The sequence below is a fragment of the Numenius arquata genome, chromosome 2 (genome assembly GCF_964106895.1).
Source record: "Numenius arquata chromosome 2, bNumArq3.hap1.1, whole genome shotgun sequence".
Classification (NCBI taxonomy): domain Eukaryota; kingdom Metazoa; phylum Chordata; class Aves; order Charadriiformes; family Scolopacidae; genus Numenius; species Numenius arquata.
The window spans coordinates 12,178,831-12,197,719 of NC_133577.1; the positions used below are offsets into that span (position 1 = coordinate 12,178,831).

The 18,889-nt window shown below is 40.4% G+C and overlaps 1 protein-coding gene across 1 annotated transcript in view; it reads right to left on the minus strand.

Moving 5' to 3' along the window:
* Nucleotides 1-855: 855 nt before the first annotated feature.
* The window catches only part of AKAP12 (A-kinase anchoring protein 12), a 30,602-nt gene continuing 12,568 nt past the window's right edge, over nucleotides 856-18,889 (minus strand). Inside the window, exons 3-5 of the mRNA XM_074162479.1 lie at nucleotides 7,030-10,880; nucleotides 4,174-6,099; nucleotides 856-3,520 (exon numbers count right to left, since the gene is read on the minus strand). Of these exons, the coding sequence (XP_074018580.1) occupies nucleotides 3,512-3,520; nucleotides 4,174-6,099; nucleotides 7,030-10,880 (5,786 nt within the window). The 3' untranslated portion in view covers nucleotides 856-3,511. The remainder of the gene's footprint in view (nucleotides 3,521-4,173; nucleotides 6,100-7,029; nucleotides 10,881-18,889) is intronic.

Here is an 18,889-nt window from a genome sequence, read left to right on the forward strand (position 1 = left end):
GCCCTGAGCACAAAGTCCTGTGGGAGATGCTGGTTTGAGCTATACCTCCAAATGCCAGAGCTGGGCAGTGAGATCAGTTGCCTGCAGCATGACCCCCCTGATGCAATATGAAAGCAAGAAGAGGCACAGGCACCCTATAGTGTTTGGACATCCCTGCCTTTGCTGCGACCAGTGCAGGTATGTATTTGCAGAGACTGGATTTAGCATCTTAGCTGAGACAGGATGGTAAACATGCGGCTTTACAAAATGAGTTCAGGTGTGAATCTATGCAAGTCTTTCGAGACACAAATGCTGCTAAACGTCCTTAGCCATAGAACACAGACGGCTCGAAACGTTTCCAAGTCCAAAGTCTGTGAACATAAATCACAAGCACCTCTTGATGCCTGGTGCCATGAGGAGTATACCCCAGCTGAGCAGAAGCGAAGGAGCCTAGAAGACACCAGTTATGGGCCCAAGGTCCTTAATCTATATTCTATGCCAACTTTTTTGTGGACGTTCGTGTTGTTGCTTTGGTTTTTTTATACTTCAGTTACACCGGCAAGGCGTATGATTTACTAATTTTTCATTCTGGCTCACTGAATGCTGTTACCTATCTTGAATTTAAAGAGGTGGGTTTTTTTTTTTCTTCACAGTCCTTTGAAGTACCTTATTCTTATTACTTCTTCTGAAGTACACATATTTTATGGAAACCTACAACCAAACTGCAATTTAGTTCTGTAATTAGTTCCTTTAATTCACATCAAAAGCTCAACAAATGAAGCGTCAGGAGCAAATCGAACTCTCTGAAGACGCAGCAGCTATCAGAAAATAATTTACAGTAAGCAAGCTGAAAAAAAACCACCGCATACACAAGTTAGAACAAATTTGTAGTTGTATTTTATTTAATTAATGAAAATCTACCTTAAAAACACAAAATCAAATCTGGTAACCCAATACATTGGATTAGAGAAAGCTTCAAGCTTTTAAGCACAAGCCAGAAGTCACAGTCTCAAATGAGAGTTTCAGAGGCCAAAGCAATGCGCTGGAACAAAGTAGTATCTTTATGTGGAGCCATGCTCCTTGCACCATTAGCCTGGGTTCGGGTGCTGTATTTTTTTAGCTGTCAGTTATAAGAAAAAGCTTCTGTATTTGTTTTATAGTTAAGTTTGGTGCATTGCTTACCTAGGTCCTGGATTAATGGAGAAAACGGGCAAGTTAAAGCACTTGCCTGTCCAATTACTACCAACAGACAATTTACATTGTGGTAAAGCTAGCTTTATTTAAATGAGGTTCAGACAAGAATTAACTTTACATATTATTAACAGCTTTGGAGCTACAAACATAAGAATCAGGATTACACAGGTCATGCTATTGTTATTTCATTTTACCTGCTGCAGTTATTGCAATATGGCTTAACGTACATAGGTATACAATTTGTACAAATTCAGCCAAGTTTGCATTTGTGAGGTGTTATTAAGAGCATGATTAACTTGCAAGCCAACTTAAACCTGTGGAAACCAACCAAGGTTCTTGGAGTTGTCCAAAGCCAAGGGGGAAAGCTGCCGCTAATGATGGACAGAGATAGACTGGATTGTTTGAAACCACATTGTTCGGCTTTAAATATTTATATAATTTGCTCTGAGGTAAGGAGAAATCTTTTGATGCTTCCACGCAGGGCAGCACCAGATGGTGCAATCACACCAGTGCAATCAGTCAATTGCTTGCTGTACGTGCAGCCTCGAGGAGAGGCAAACACCTGCCATAACAAGAGCATTTGTACACTAAAAGTTGATTTTAAAATAAATTACTATACAGGTAGGATAGTGAGCTATTGTTCAACTTGATGGGCATCGGGTTCACAAAGTGCGATCTGTAACCTTCACTTTAGAAATCAGAGCTGAAAGTACGGACTTGTACCCCGTGTTTGATTTTAACGTAAACAACAAAAGAGAGGGCCAACTCCTGTTGGGGACAGACATCCCAGGACTGTCTTGGGGCTTTTTTCCATCGTTAAATCACCCTGCTCATACTGGTCTACAGCTGCTGTCAGTCCAATCCACCTTATGTGAAGGTTTTTAAGATCTCAGCACCCCAAAGGTCTCATCAGCTTTTTACAACCCAAAGCAGAAATCATCACCAAGCCCTCACCCTCCCCTTCCTACTCCCCCGAGTGAAGACAAGGAACTGATAGGAGTGGGGAGGATTTCAGGAAATGCTGTGGTGGGAGAGAGGTTCAGGCAGGGGGGTTGGGAAAGGAGGAAGCTTGTATGCAGGAAGGACCTTAGATGGTGTGGGTAAAGGCTTGGAGTCGGATGGGGCAGTGACCAGCAATAAGCAGACTCCAGAATAAGAGGGCTGTGATTTGAGGGTTGTGGTACCGCTGGGGTTGCTACATGAGCAAGACGGCAGGGACATGGTAAGTCTGGAGGGTTCTCAGAAACCAGAGAGGACTGGAAGTAGAAGTGGTTGGTGGATCTGACACAGGTCAGGGCTCTCCTTTTGTCTTGAGAAATATCATAGTTCTACATTAAAATCACAACTGGGTTTAGGATATACATATAAATATTCAAAGCAAGACAGCCAAGTTTTTGAGAGATTTTACAAGGGGAAAAACCTGGAACAATAAATAGGAAACTACATGTTATCAATTTCCGCTCCAACAGTATTAATTTCCTCTCCAGACTACTCTAAAAAAATTCATTTAAGGGTACGCCTAAATAGTACAGAAGTATCATAGCTCTACATTAAAATCAGAACTGGGTTTAAGACATACATATAAATATTCAACACATTACAGTCCAGTCCTGAGACCTGAAGTCTGGAACAACAGAAGAAGGGTATTCTCAACTTCCTTTCAAGCTACACTGTAGAAGTAATTTCCGACTAAATCAGGCCTGCACAAATACAACTGAAGGATGGATAGAGATACCTGAATGGGACTGAAAGGCAGCAATCTTGAGCATCTTGCTCAAGAATTTGTGCGTGATCCAGTTCCTGCTCTTTGATAAAGACACACCTGCTACTCGGCCAGAAGTCTCGAGTGTTCTCATCAGTCAGCCCTCCTCTTCCCCCTCACACACAACTTGAGCAGCATCTACGGCCACTCGTAGGTCAAATCAAGGCAGCTACGGAAGATGTGGGGGACAAGGAAGACTGCAGAAAGAAGGCAGGGGGATTCAGGCATGAGTGAAGGGATTCAAGGAGATGGGACAAACATGACACATGTTAAGTGAGGGGACAGGAATAACCGTGGCACAAATTTTAGTGGTCTGTCCATTCACTCAGTTGTGCCTCTCCAGTCTAAACGATATATTTCGGGCAGAGGCAAATGACCTTCAAATGGAATACATGTTGGATATAGCCAACATTAAAGGCATTGGTTTTTTAATAGAAATGACAAAAAACGTGAGGTCTTCGAAAGAGCAGATGTTAACATCCAAGAATAAAGGGTAGTGAATAAAGCTCCTGGTTCTGTCGCAGGATTGTCAGTTGTTCTCTAAGACTGGCATCTCTCCAAATGCCACGTGGATGCTTAGCACATCTGAAATAAAGACAACAGTAAAAAAAGCTTTATTAATGACAACTTACACTCTCAAGAATATCTAATTTTCCCAAGCAGTTCTCAAAGATAAAGGTCTCACTACTTAGTTAAGCAAGTGCAGTAAACATCCCAGGGAGAGACTGTACCTACCATTTCTGATTGAGATTTCACTGAAGTGCAAAGAGCTTTGATATATGAGGCACTCCAGGTTTACTGTGGAAGGCAGTATTCACATCCTTTAGGATCTTATAAAAAGAGCTTTGTTATAGAGGAAGCATGTTTGCGGATTAAATCCCATACATTAAATGCATGTCATGTAAGCGTGTATCTAGGAAAACTGGAGACCACCTTTTCTACCTCCCAGAAATACCACCACATATCACATGAACTACAGGCCAAGTCAAAGGCCATTCAAGTGAGGGTAGCTGTAGAGAAAAGAAACAAGGTGTTGAGTAGCCAGAGAGAGGGGCAGTAAAGCGAGAAGAAAAAAATAAAATAAAAATAAGATCTGTGGCTTGTTGGTTAAACTGGAGCAGCTGCCTTTCACCAGAATAAAATAAAAATAAAATAAAATAGACACACGGGGGTTTTACAGACCCTCAAAAATATTTTGGAAAAAGAAAATAAAATTGCTGGCTAAAAATGTTACTTACATTCAAGGCCTCAGGAGCCACCGAGTTCTGACTTTGTGGACTATCACAAGATATTCCTTCTGGGCAACTATCATCTTCCCATGTCTCTGTTTTCCCATCTTCCAGTGGTAGGTGATGTTGTTCTTCCTCACTTTCTCTGCATGTTTGCTGACCTGCGTGTTGGTCTGGGATTTCCATGATCCGCTCAACCTCTTTTTCCCTTAATTTTGGTGGGTGTATGTCTAGGGGGTCTTTGGTTGAATCTTCTGAAGTACTTAGTTCTACTGTGGATTTCTGAAGTTTCATACTTTCCCTTGAAACATCTTCAGGGCTAGTCATAATTGTTAAAGAATTCTGACTTTGTCCATCTTTCAGCATTTCAGAAGTTAACAGCATGTCTTTTGTTTTTTCTACAGTTGCATGAATTTCTGCAGACTCTGTTAAGGTAGCAGTTTTCACTATTCCCGATTGCTGGAGCTCTTGTTCTTTACTCCGTATCTCTTTCTCTTTTACTGGAAGTTGATGATCCACCTCTGTACTTTTCAGGAGTTCAGGTATATTCTTATCCGATGGGCTTTTCTCTATGGACTTAATGCACTGCTCTGACTCAAAGGCAGCTGACTCTTCTGTTTCTGCAAGTTTGTGAACAGCCGTCTGGATGGCATTTAATACAATTTTCGTACTCTGAGACTCTATAGTCACAGACTGAAAAACATCCTTCTCAAATTCCGTGTGGGTGAGAGGCAGACCGTCACTTAGAGGAAGACCATTTTGTTCGGGTTGCCCTGTGCTCTGGGGTCTCTCTTCCTCCTCTGATATTCCATTCATTGATGCAGGACTTACTTCAGGCTCAGGTGCTTCCGCACTACCAAGCTCTGCAGTCCCACAGCCTGAATAGTCAACAGTAGTAACTGGGACCTCTTCAGAAGCCATTTGCTCTGGTGTGGTTGCCGAGGGCTGTACAGTTTCGGCTGTTGTGTCTGCAGGTACTACAGTTTCTGTTGTGACATGCTCTTCAGCCACTGCAGCTGCTACAGGCACAGGCGATTTCAGAGCCTCCAAGCTTTCAGCTTGTAGGAAGGCTGAGTCAGAGCCTTCCTCTTGCTGGACAGCAGTTGAACATTCTTCACCTCTCACAGCTTCCCATTTTTCAGATTCAGATACTTCTTTGGCTCTTTCCATCGATTGCTCATTTTTTTTATCTTCTTTCTGAAAGTCCTGACGGTTGGAGGTTTCCACAAGTTCTTGTTCTTTTTCCACAGTCTCTTCTTCAGCTAAGCTGCTTAGTGTTTCACATTTCTTGGGACTTATGTCAGTGAGGACAGTGCTTCCATTCTCAGTGATACCTGCGCATGTTGATGCTAAATTAGATACGCTGTCTGCTTCAATGTGTGTGGGAGCCTCAGTGACAGCATTATCTCTCTCTAAGTGTGTTTCAGTTTCAAGCACAGCATTTTCCATTTTGCCACCTTCAGTTTCATCACTCTGGGAGGGGGGTTCAGTTGTTTTTTCTCTGCATTGTGGCTCTAGGATGGGCACAGAATCTTTTCCTGTAATCTGCTTGCCAGCCCCATCCCTTACACTCTCCTCAGCAGTTGCAGCTGCTTCTGAGCCAATTGTTTCTGAAGGAAGGGCAGAGGTTTTTACCTCATTCTGCAAAGGAACCTCAGTAACAGTGACTTCTGTGCTTTTTACTCCAAGTAGCACAGGATCATCTTCCTCTCTCTGGGCAGGTGCCCTGCTAGGAACTCCTTCAGTACAAGCTTGTTCTTGTGAGTCTAAGTCAGGAATTGCATCTTGTCTTTCAGGTTTATCAGAGACCACAGTGACAGCTGCTTCTGTGCACTCTGGTCTCACGGTGAGGGTTTTGTCCTGTCCTTCAAGCTGCACAGGCTCTTCAGCTGTAAGCCCCAAGGCTGAGGTTTCATCCTCTGTCTTGTCATGCACCTGTGGAGAATTAAAACAGACCTGTGAAAAAGGGTACGAGCAGGGAGGAACCAGGAGTGTTCTGGGTGAAGAACCAGGAGGAGGAGGATTATGGGAAGAGTGTGAGGTGACTACACCGAGATTAGTGGGTTATCAAGATCCCAGCTCACGTTCAGTTTCTTGGGACACACAGCTCATTAAACAAAGGGCATCCTAAAGCAAGGGACAACTGACAGCGCTTGAAACAAAGACTAAGCCAGGAACATGGTGGGGAGGTAAGGAAGAAGATAGGAAAGCAACAGACACAATAACTCCTGTCTATTTGAAGCTGAAGATAGTGGTGTCATTTCATTACCCCTCTTAGCTGAGGTACTTCTGCTACAATTGTAGCTCTGCCTACAACTGAAGATACCATCTGCTACATATGGTACCATATGGATCGCATATGTGATCGTCCCATCCCTGGAAGTGTTTAAGGCCAGGCTGGATGGGGCTTTGAGCAACCTGCTCTAGTGGAGGTGTCCCTGCCCATGGCAGGGGGGTTGGAACTCAATGATCTTTAAGGTCCCTTCCAACTCTAACCATTCTATGATTCTATGTATCACATGTTTTCATGTAATATCTTCAGTCACACTGCACTGTGCAGGAGCCCTAATAGCAATTGTTTCAGTACCTTCTGATCCGCACACATCATATCTCACTCCATTTCTGCAGGAATTGTATCCACCTCACTCGGCATACAAGCCTCAGTGGCTGCTGCTTCTGGACATCTGTGTGTCTGTCTCTTTGGAAACAAACTTCAGTTGCCTCAGGCTGCGCAAAGAAGATCCTTGACCGTAATATTACCACAACCCGCTTCTAAATTACGTATAATACCTAATACTTGCTGATTATTTTTTTTTTATTTTTTTTTTTCTTCAGAGAAACCTTTGTGTTATATGTAATACTTACTGCAGTCTGCTCTTCTGGAATACATTCATCTCTTGTCTCATCTACTGTCAAATCTGCTATGGGCAGTTTCTCTTGTTCTGAAGGCTCCTGCTTTGCAAATGGCTCTTCTTTGGGAGTGACTGCTTTGATAATGTGAAAGTCTCTGTCTTGTGATGAAGGTTCCTCTACTGTCCTCTGAACTTCAGATATTTCTTCATGAGCCTCTACAACTGGTTCTTCACATGCCTGCCACTGGCTTTCATCTTTCAATACATCTACATTTTCACATACTTCTGTGCTTTCTTGTGTTGCAGCAGATATTTCACTTCTCTCTGAACCTTCCTGTAGAATGCTCTCTTCAACTCCATTTTGGCCCTGAATGCTCCCTGCAGTTCCCAGGGCCTGGAGGTCATCATCCTCCTTGTGTTCTTCTTTTTTCAAGGACTGTTCAAGCAAAACAGTTTCCTGACCTACAACTTTCCCATTTTTTGCATCATCTTTCACTTCTGATTCAATTCCTTGCACTGTTGCAATTACAGTTGCTGTCATGGTTCTTTCACTAACCAGCTGGGCTGCATCTGCTGACTTTACTCTTTCAGCAACTTCGTGAAGAACTTTTTGTGTCTGTTTGTCTAATTCTTTCAAGTTTTGTTCAGTGGCCTCTACTTCTTGTACGGGTGTAACTTCCTCTGTAGTATCTGGGGTTTCTAACAACTGTGAAACAGCAGAAACCATCTCAGTTGTCTCCTCAGCAAGGGACACTTCCATTGTTTCCTCAGCACAGGAAGCTTCTGCTCTCTCCTCCAGAGCTGTCACTGCTTCTGAGGTTAGCTCTAGCTCGCTTGCTGTGGTGTCATCACTTACATCCTTTCCTGTCTCTAGCACTGTCTTAGCAGCTACCACTGCTTCTTCCACAATAACATCAGATTGAAATGTTTTCTCAGTTTCTTTCTCTTCCTCTTCTTTTGCCTGCTCAATGCACTCTGTCAGAGCAGCAGATATCCAAGATGGTGACCTTTCTTCAATACTGGTAACCGCCCTTTCCCCTTCCACAACAGTAACAGTAACCGCATGTACCAGCCCTTCATGTCCTTGCTCAATTCTTAGGGTCTCCTCTAATTTTTCTGCTCTCACTTCCTCTGAGGTTCGCTCTCTCATTGCTTCAGCATCTTTTGCTTGTTGGGCTTCAATTTTCTCCTGCTCTGCTGCTTCGTATTCAGATAAAGGAACAACAGCTGGAATATCTGAATCTTCTTCATTTGTTTCTGCCATGTCTTCTCTCGCTTGCTTAAGATGAGCTGGTTCTGATTTCCCATCTGACTTTTTCTTCCTACGCCCAGGCATCAGTTTTCTGAATGGAACCCACGATTCATCTTTTCCAGGCTCACCATCTGATGTTGAGTGCTCCAGGCTAGATCCCACAACAGAGTCTTCAGTTCTCTCTTCCATTCTCGTTTTGGATTTCCTTCTTGGAGTGACTAACCTTTTAAATGATTCCCATGTTGAAATACCTTCACCTTCAGATGGGCTTCCAGCTTGTTCTGGGGAAGAATTCCCTTGCCCTTGATCACTCTCCTGAGAACTAGTAAGAATTGCATCTGTTGCTGTTTCTTTGCTCTGTCCAGATTCTTCTACTTTTTGGCTTTCTTGACTAAGCTTATGTTCAGTTTCTTCATCAGATGATGATGATTTTCTGGCTCGTTTCTTTGAAGAGCCTACACATATAAAAGCTTCCCAGGACACAGAGGTGTCAACCTTTCTTTTGGGCTCTTCTGTGGCTTTCTCTGGTTTCTGGTCCATCCCGTTTTCTTTTAATTCTTCCTGATTTTCATCAACAGCATTTTCAGTTGCAGACACTGCAGCACTCTTTGTCTTATCAATTTCTTCTTCTTTATCACTTTCAGAAGGTCTTCTGACACGTTTCTTGGGAGTCACCATCTTCTTAAACGATGCCCATGGTGTAACACTTTCTCTTTTTCGCTCCACATCTGAAATTGCAGCATCTTCATTTTCAGTCACCTGCATTGCATCTACAGATTTTTCCAAAGAAGGAATTTCATTCACCTCCTCAGGAGAAGATGCAGAGCTCTCCCCCTTTTGTTCCTCTGGGCTATCTGGGGAATCTGATAAGTGCTGAATTGGTTCACCCTGTTCCCCTAACTTAGATTCTTCTCTTTTGCTTTTATGCTTCTTTCCAGACAGTTTTTTTAATCCAGTACCTGTAAAGAGTTTCTTTAAAGGGCTGCCTTGTAGTTTAGTTTTTTCTTGAGAAGACAGCAGTTCAGCTTCATTTGTGATACCTTCTGGAGGCCTCTTTCCTGCTGCCTCTTCAGGAGTTATTTCTGTGGTTATTTCATTTGGTTTGATAGCATCAGTCATAACTGTGCTAGTTTTGACTTGTAGACCTTCATCACTGGGTTTGATTGACTGCTGATCATCCTCTGTGTCAACTGAATGTTCAGAAGTAGAAGAGGACTTCAATCCAGGGGCACCCAGAGCCAGTTTTGTTTCTTGTTCTTCGCTTTCTTTCTTCTCTGTGGTTCTATCTTGAGCTTCTCCTTGCGTGTCCAACTTTCCAGTGATGTCTTCTGATGTGGGTGAAATTTTCAATTCTGCTTCCTCTGTTTTTTCATCAATTGTTTCTTTCCCTGGTGGAGCAGGTTTATCTCCTTCTCTTCCTTCAGATTTTTTAAGCTGTTCACTGGAAATTTCAATTGCCAAAGATCCTGCTTCAAGTTTCTCTTCAGAGGATATTTCAGTTCTGTCCTCTATTTCACACTTGACTCCAGTTGACTCTGTTTTTTCTCCCACAGGTAGGATTTCTGAGGATGTTTTCAGTTCTCCATTCACACTGTCAGTGATAACAGGTACCACTGACCTTGTTTTTAGTGGTTTCTCTGTCACCTCACTTTCTTTCTCTCCTTCTTCAGTTTTTTCTTCCTTTTTACCAAGACCCTCTGAGATGTCAACCAGTTTCCTTTCTTGATCATCTTCTTCAGCTTTTTCCTCCTTTGCACTTTCTTTATCATTTGCTGCTGCTACATCCTCTTTTTGTCCCTGCTCATCATGCTTCATTAGCTCTTCCTTCTCACATGCTTCAACTCCTATGGCTGCCACAGCCTTTTTTGACTCCTGCTTTTCACCTTCAGTTTGCTCTTTCTCATGCGCTTCAATAGTTACTGCTGTCACATTCTTTTCTTCATCTTGCTTCTCGAACTCAGGTTTCTCCTCCTTTTCGTTGGTTTCAGTTGTTAATGTTGCCCCCTCTTTTTCTTGCTCCTCTTCTTTTGTAGGAGACGGTAGTTCATCTTCTTTAGGCTTCCTAAAACTCTTCTTTTTTCTAAATCCAGTCCATCCCTGAGTAAAAAACTTTCTTAATGGTGATGCAGTTTCAGTGGCTAAGGCGGTTGACTGAGAACAAATCTCATTTGCTTCTGGTGTTTTAGGAGATTCGTCTTCTGTTTTATCATTTTTTGGTGTGTCTTTGGTGTTCTCTTCTCCAGAGAGCGTATCCTCAGGCATCGCTATTTCTTCTGAGCTGACTTCTTTTTGATCATCAGCTTCTTCAGGAACTTGTGTTTCTTTTTTTGCAGTAAGCAGTTGAACTGGTTCTGCTTTTCCTGTCTTTTCCTTCTTTACTGTGAATCTGAATCCAACAAATTTAAAAACCCTTTTAAAACCCAGATCATAAGACTGTGGCTCAGATGCGTGGTCTTCTGTGTCTTCTTCTTCCAAAGATGGCAATTGTTTAACTGTATTAGCATCCTCTTTCTCAGTATCCACACCATCCTTGGTGCTCGAGTCAGATGGACTTGTCTCCATAGTTTCAGTGTCTTCCTTCAAAGTTACACTGGAATGTTCTGTCTGTCCAACTGTTAAAAAAGAAAGAAAACAAGCGGAGTTAGTTACCTTCTCAATTTAATGTTATATTATACCTTTACATAAATATATTTTTTTTTTTCATTTTTATCAAACTTTCCTAAACAGACATGTTCTATTATCTGTGTGCCTCTTCTATGTGCTACTATTTATATTTATTTATATATTTATTAAAGACTAGCTTTTGTTCTAAGATGACTATAATTCCTTAACATAATACCATGGGTATTTCCAAAGTTTATTGGCAAATGCACCTTTCAAGCTTATATTCTCGCATTCTCTCTCCTCTTGAAGGATTTTTGCTTTACTTTTTTAAGGGCATGGATTTTGTGTTTTGGGGTTTTTTTTGCTTGGGTTTTTTGTTTGGTGGTTTTTTTTTTTAATTTTATTTTAAGGCAAACTTACATGAGAAAAAAAATGTAGTTATATCCTATCATTACTCAAAGAATATACAGAACAATATATGTAATTATTCCTGAAGCAAAGCTCAGTGAATAGAAAATGAAAGCAGAGAGGCCTCTGAGAGAAAAGAAAAAAAAAAAAATTTAAAAGTACGTTGACCTAAAATGATGACAAGAAAAGAAAAGCTCATTTTACAGCTCTGTCCCAGAAGAACAATAAGATGTGAAAACGCCCATGGGAAACTTCCTATTTTTCTGAAAACCTGTAACCCCTAAACCAGTTATATTACAACAGATTTGTTTTAAAGATCACGAGTCATAAAATCTATGGCATGTTCAAAACACCAAAAGATTCTCGGGCCTGGATACTGCCAGGATTTCCAGTTTAACATAGTTCTTGACCCCTGATTTTGTACAATAGGTGAAAGTACAAGGGCATGAATGAGCAGGTTCTTCTCTCTGACTGAACTTTTTGGAATGCTAAGACAACAAAATAATAAATTAAAAAAAAAATCATCAGTGTTAAGCAGCAACATCTTGGGAGAAGGCATGGCCCCTTTCTTCTAAGTTATACATGTGCTACTTTGACGCCAAAAGGCATACAGGACACAGCTTTCAAAAGTATGTGCATCACCGAGTTCCCCAAAGTGATTCAGTTTTTACTTGATCCATCTTGAAAGTCAGATCTAACTCTGCAGTTGGTCCTGCTTTGCACAGGGGCAGGACCACCTGATCTCCAGAGATGGTGGAGATCCTTCTGACCTAGGCAAGGAGAATCCAGGAAGCATCTATGTCCCCTTTGAGAAGAATAGCATCTTCATAAGCACATAGACCATGCAGCCTATGAAAGGCTGAAACACAACTAAATAATAAGCAAAACTAAATCTACAAGTATACTGGCTTCTAATAGCTATGTAGAGGATAAATTATGTTTATATTCACTATCAGCAGCCTACTGGTTGTTGTTTCTCAGTTGCCCCAAGCAAAGCTCGCTATTTTTCCCTTTATCTAACAGTTTAAAATTATTTCCTTTAATTGTTAACTCCCAATTCACTTAAAAGTCTGACCTCTGATAACACCCCGACTCCCTGAACATTATAAAACAGAGATGTTCAAACCAAGTAATTTGTGAGGGAGCGCAGTAAGAAGAAATGGATGTTTTACTTGATTATTACTCCATTGGTAATATGCCTCTTGAAAGCACCAGAACGCTCCACGAGCGACAATAACTTACTGCAAGAACACTGCAGACAGTGAAGGGAAATAAGGCTGTAAGCACAGACAGAAGCAGCAATAACTTTTTATTTTAAGATGGTTACCAAAGAAAAACTGATGTGCATATTTTATTAATATTTTTGGACTCTCGTGAATCAAGGTCCAGAAAGAAATTCATTGTCATTTCTGTAAAACTATGTAATTTAACAGAAAGTTTATCATGGCTTAATGGGAATTCACAAAGTCAGAGACATTTCTTCAAACACTAGGGTACATATCACATATGTTATAATTATTTAGTGACAGGTCCTTTAATATATTTTATAATCTTTAATATACTCTAGATGTATACACACAGGTAGGTATCTATCAGGTAGATAGACATATATTAACTCTTCTCATTTTCCTGCGTGAAGGTGGTGATATTTCTTCCCTTTGTCTATGATAGGAAACAAGGTCTATAGTCTCCCTTCTGTTCTTCTTCAGTCCTGCATTAACGCCAATGTGCTTACCCTTAGACATATGGAAATCTCCTTCTCCATCTGACAGGACTCAAGACAAAGGTAGAGCAAAAAAATGGGGCTGAGAGGCAGTGGGGAATGCTGGTAAGAGGATATACAAAAAGTTGCAGTTGAGTCGGCATTCCTTTTTTTTTTTTTTTATTCTTACAACACAAATTTAGTGTTTCAGAGGAGTTTCAGGGGTTTACAAGTAAACAGGATTACTGTAAGAGGGGAATAATACAGAATATGAATGAGTGAGGTATTCTATTTCCAAAGTGAGAGATAAGATGCAAGGCTAGTGTATAAAGGCATCTCGTCATATTTATGATAAGCATTCAAAGGATATTCACTTATTCTAGCTCTAAATTGATGCATTTGTAACACCTTAAGACAAAGACTTGGTATCTGTAAAATGCTTTGCGTGTGAGAAGAGCTGAGTAACTATTACAAAATCTGTAGGTATGGGTATGTATTAAGATAGCAAACGCAATCGCAAAAGTAGAGGACACAGTTTAGAGGCACAGTGATAAGCTTTCAAAACTGGTACATCAGGCTGACAGTAATTAGGTTTTCCTTGTGAGTCCAGCAAACACACCACCTTGCAATACTTCAATGAATAAATTGCAAACGGAAAAACTAACAAAAATATTGACTAACTGAATACGTACTTTTAATACCAGTCTGAAAAGCTGCAACTATGCTACACACGTCACATTTCCATCACTCCCTCTTAGCGCACAGTGGATATGTATACTTGTAGCCTTAGTCCAGGCACTACCCCTTCAATTCCACAACAAAAAGCATTTAACCTGTCCAGAAGGTATTTCAACCCCAAGGTAACACAGAGCTTGGATGGCAGCTGTTAAGTGACCTGCTGCTGTCACTCCCGATCTCTACTTTGCCTGCTTCTTTCCCATTTGAATTACTGGAAGAATCTTTTAAACTGAATTTCTGATGCCCTTTCTCAGCATTAGAAGAGAGAGATGCCATTCGGGAATTTGCCTGCACGCTGCCAGCATTTTTATATCCAGTGAGGCTCAAAAGGAACAGAAGACCCGAGAAGTCAACTGTACACTCTGAACTTTATATTTAGCAGTCAGATTCTTTAATGACGCTTTTATTAATGACATTCTTGGTGCCCAAACGTTGTTGGTACACTTCTGAATGCAAAGCAAACCCTGAGTAACCCCACTTTGAAAGCTTTGGAAGTTATTTACACAAGGTACTGTCGTTCAGAGTACTGTAGTGTGTCACTACCACAGAAAGTGCTAGTTATCTTGCCAAAATACCTGAATAAATTAACAGAATTTGAAAGCATCTTTAAGAAACACAGGAGAGCCTCATCAAAATACCTCCCAGGAAAAAAGAGGAAAAAAAAAAATAAATCTAGTAAAACGCTGCTACAAATACAATTTCTTTAGGTCTGTACTTCACCAGCTATGAGCTAATCAAGGAAAACAATACAATAAAGATATATCCAGAGGCAGTGATACAAATCAAAGGCGATATCATACAATCGATCCACTTTGCTATTTAAATCCGCTGTGGCTAAGAACTAATGCTGAAATTCAATTTTAACTGCTTACGTACCAGTTAAGCTTTCAAACATTGTTAATTGAATCAAGGTGCTGCTTGTGTTTTAATAACTACAAGTGTTTTGCTTTATTCTGAAACAAACATACGAGATTGACTATTCTAGGGAATCAGAAATACTCGATTTCACAATTTCAGAGGTAGCTTAGTCCACGATAAGAATTTATTTCTGCTTTATCAGAAGTATACTGATCAGATGTTGGAAAATCACTATTTTCAGAATGACTGAATTCCTGTCTCATCCCATTAAAAATGAAATTAATAAATAACATTTCTCTTCTGGTAGGCTGAAAGACACTATTGCCGGTGCAACTTAACTGCTCCCACCATCTCATCTGTCTCCAGAAGTGAAAACGTGTTTCTCCCTTGGTAGTTGCCAGAGGGTTAAAAAAAAAGAAAAGCTAGCACTCTGACTGCAAGAGTTAAACCCACAGCACTTCATGTGCTCGCAGTCAACCATGGCAACATCTGGAGCTGATTGACTTTTCCCCCTAAGGATTTGCAGCACGGCGCTGGATTTTTTCCATGAATTCCCTACATTCTCAATCTCTCAGATGGATGTCACACACAGCCAGCGCCCGCCTCGCAAACTCCACTGGCCACCGAGAGGCTCCAGAGGACTTTGGGCTGTTTTCATTTATTCAATGTTTAAGTATTTAGGGCCAAATCGTGCTTTCGGTCACATACACAATACTCTCAGTAGGTTTGCATGAGCATAAACGAATGCCGAAGCCATTAAGGCTGAAGGGGTATTTTTCAATCATTTGTCTCCATTGTATCTAGATTTGTCACAAATATGACTTTTTTTAAAAAAAAAAAAAAAACAAAACACAAACACAAAACACACCTCCTGCTCTAAAACTCACATGACACTGAAACAGGAGAAGGCGATTAAAAAAAGTGAATTTGAACTGAGTGTCCACGATATACCAAGCTTTTATTTGTTAAATGCAGTTTTCCTTTAATTGCACAATTCTTCTAAGTGTTAGCAGAAATGCTTAACAGCAAAGTCAAGAAAGGGTAAAAAATGATAAAAATGGAGAAAAAAATAATTAAAACCCAAAACAGTCTGAAATGACAACATCTGAAAACTACACTGAACAGATACATATAGAATGAAGTAGGTATTTGCAATTATTAGTGAAATTGAGTACTTTGCAATGAAAACCTAAAAGCACAGCTTGCTTCTTTTAATTGGTAGAGTGTAAGAATTGGACATTGTACCACAAATCCTGGCTCTTTTGACCTGAAATTTCAGGAGGTAGGTTTTAATAAATCAAACAAACACTCCACTCACTTTGCAGTAACAAAATTAAGCAGAAATATGTCCAGGTGTTACCCTTCTAACCATTTTTTTTTTTTTTTTTTTTTTTTTTGAACTACAAGCTTTCAAGTCTGTGGCACTGCTGCTTCTTGACAATATATTTCACGTATTCTTCCTTCCTTTCCCTCCCATTCACAATATTTGTTTCCATTTCAGTGTACAAATACTTCTTTCATGGAAAGCACATACTACTTCCTTCCCCATTCTATTCACTCAATTATTTCCAAGGACTGACTTGTGGCATTAATTGTGGAGAGGGGTTTCTTTCAGAATAATTAATAAGGGAGGATTTACAGGCATTTTTGCATACTAAATTTCACAATGCATACACACAATTCATAGGCTTTCAAATCATGTTCTTCTTTCAGAGCATTAAAAACAAATACCATTAAGTTCTCTGGTACTTGGGTGGCAACTGAAGAGTTAAGTTTAAAAATTTGACTACTTTTATGTCCATTTTTAAAAACAGACACGAGGAAAAACATTGCAAAATAGCTTACAATTTTTCATGGCTTAGAACTCTTTAAGAAAGCAAAAGCAATGTCCCCAGAAATGCACATAACCTCATATGAAAGTAACTTAAAAGAAAGCACAATCATTTCCGCTGTGATGCTATAACATTCCTCACAAACCTTTTATTTTTAGAAGTTTTTGCTTTAGCTGTACTTGTCTGCTCCAACCTAGAGACTAACTTCTCAAATTCCAGTAAGGGAAGTTATATGTTTCATTCATTCAAGATTTTAAGATATTTCTTCTTTTATTTCAACTTTTCAAGAAACAGCACTAAAAATCAAAAAAACTGTTAAGTTCTTCTAAAATTGTTTTGTTTGTTTTTAAACCAGAAGGGTCCTTAGCCATGGCTCGGATATACAGTTACTATTCAAAGATTTTTCATTATATGAACTCACAGCAATAAACTGCCCTCAAACCAGTCCAGCTGTTCTGCTTGGGAACCAAACCAGCATGCTACAAATATTTATGAAATTTCATGGTTACCCAAGCTGTCCATGTCTCACATTCAGTGACTTGGTTCCGCTTTTTAAACAAAATGTATTCACCAAGTGTAAGACAGATGCAACACTAGCACTTGGGTATTTGGGGGAAAAAAAAAAAAAAAAAAACACAAAAACATTTTTTTCCACTAGGAACAAGATCAGGATAAGCGATACAGGTCAGTAAATGTTGGGACGTTTTTGAGAACCCCAAATGACTAATGAAAATGCACAATGAAAAACAGATTGAAGATTTTCTTTATCAAAACGACTGCATAAAGAGTAACATAAGCATCACAGACAAACTCACCACAAAGGAGACGTAGCTGCATCTGCGCGAATTAGACACAGGATGGCTTAAGACACTCCCGCATACCAATAAGGAGAGGTACTCTGTCCCTTGGAAGAAATGCTAGCTTGTACTACCAGCCAGATGCAGTTCTTGCACAACGTACTATAGGAGCAGCTGTGCTGCAGTGAAAATCCAAGTTTCCACAAGAATTATTAAATAAGGAAAACCTCAAACGATCAAACTGTGCAACCCTATAAAGAGATTGCTTTTGAAAAACAGTTTAACCTTTAATTACTAACAATAAAAGGAAATAAAAAAATAGAGAACCCTTGAGGAAAAAGACTCAGCATGTGATAAGCTCATTAAACATCAAGTTTAATGAAAACCCTATTGTAAACAGCAGTAGGATATCTCCTCCCCTACTAACTGATTCAAATCACGTACAGTCCTCCCCAGGGTCAGCTCCAAACGGAGCCAGACCTCTCCAGGCTTTGTTGTCAATATGTATTGTAACGCTAAAGTATTTTGCATGAATAAACCCCCGCTATTTCTTGAATTCATTCATTAGCTCTAGCAAATAAGACATAAGCAAGTAAACAATTATTAATACAATAAAATAAAAAAGATTTCTTAGATTGCTAAGACATACATCATCCATCTGAGAGAAATTCTGATGCAAATTAGTTATCTTCAGGAAAAAAAGTGGGGTTTGTTTATTTAAATTTTATAACGCCACTTTGTTTCGCAGAGAAAGACACATGTTTGTGCAAAACCAGCAGTTCAAGATAATGTTTTTTCCTTTTAATTCTTTGCTCCTCCAAATACTATTACCTTTTCAGAAAGCCCCATCAGTTTATGGTGCTAGCTCTCACACCTCAGCAGCTCGTGCGCTACTTTCTTAAATAAGACGTAGAGAGTTCAATGCACATAGCAGCGAGGTTTGGGGATCCCAGGCTGGGATCCCACTGCCACACACGGAGACACACACACACACACACACCCCCCCGGCACGGTGTTCAACTCCTATGGATTTTGCTTCACTAAAATTAAAATAGCTATATAGCAACACCTTCATTTCTCTCGTGCAAATATTTTTACAATATATAAATGAAGGTAATTTCTACATTTCCTTCACTTTCACCAAGTTTAGCTCTTAAAATATTTTACTGCATTACTGCTTGGTTAACATAAAATAGCATCATCAGCGTGGTGATGCTGGGAAGATAGGAAACTATCTTCTCCTCCTGTTCCTCAAATTTCAGACACTATGTCATATTCCGGCCCGGCAGAAGAACACCTCGTGAGCATCTTCACATTTATAAAAGCCTTGTATTCCAAGTACCGCATCAAACATCTGACTGAGGTGACGAGACATTTTAAAGTTTCGTCAACCTTCAAACTGGAAACGTTCACATCGTGATAAAAATACTTAAGCCGGACCTTTTAACCCCTCATGCGCTGCCAGGAAACCTGGACTAAGTAAAACAATACTTTCGGGGGCCGGAGGGGCGCTCCGGCACGGAGTCCACAGCAAGCCACAGACCTGCTGCAGCACTAGGTCCCCAGATGTCACACAGCCACACGCACACAGCGTAGACCCAGGCGCTAAGCAGCGGAGAGAAAATAAAACCGAACGAGCGCGGTCACAGGATCGCGGTGCCGCGCTGCCCGGCCTTACCCGC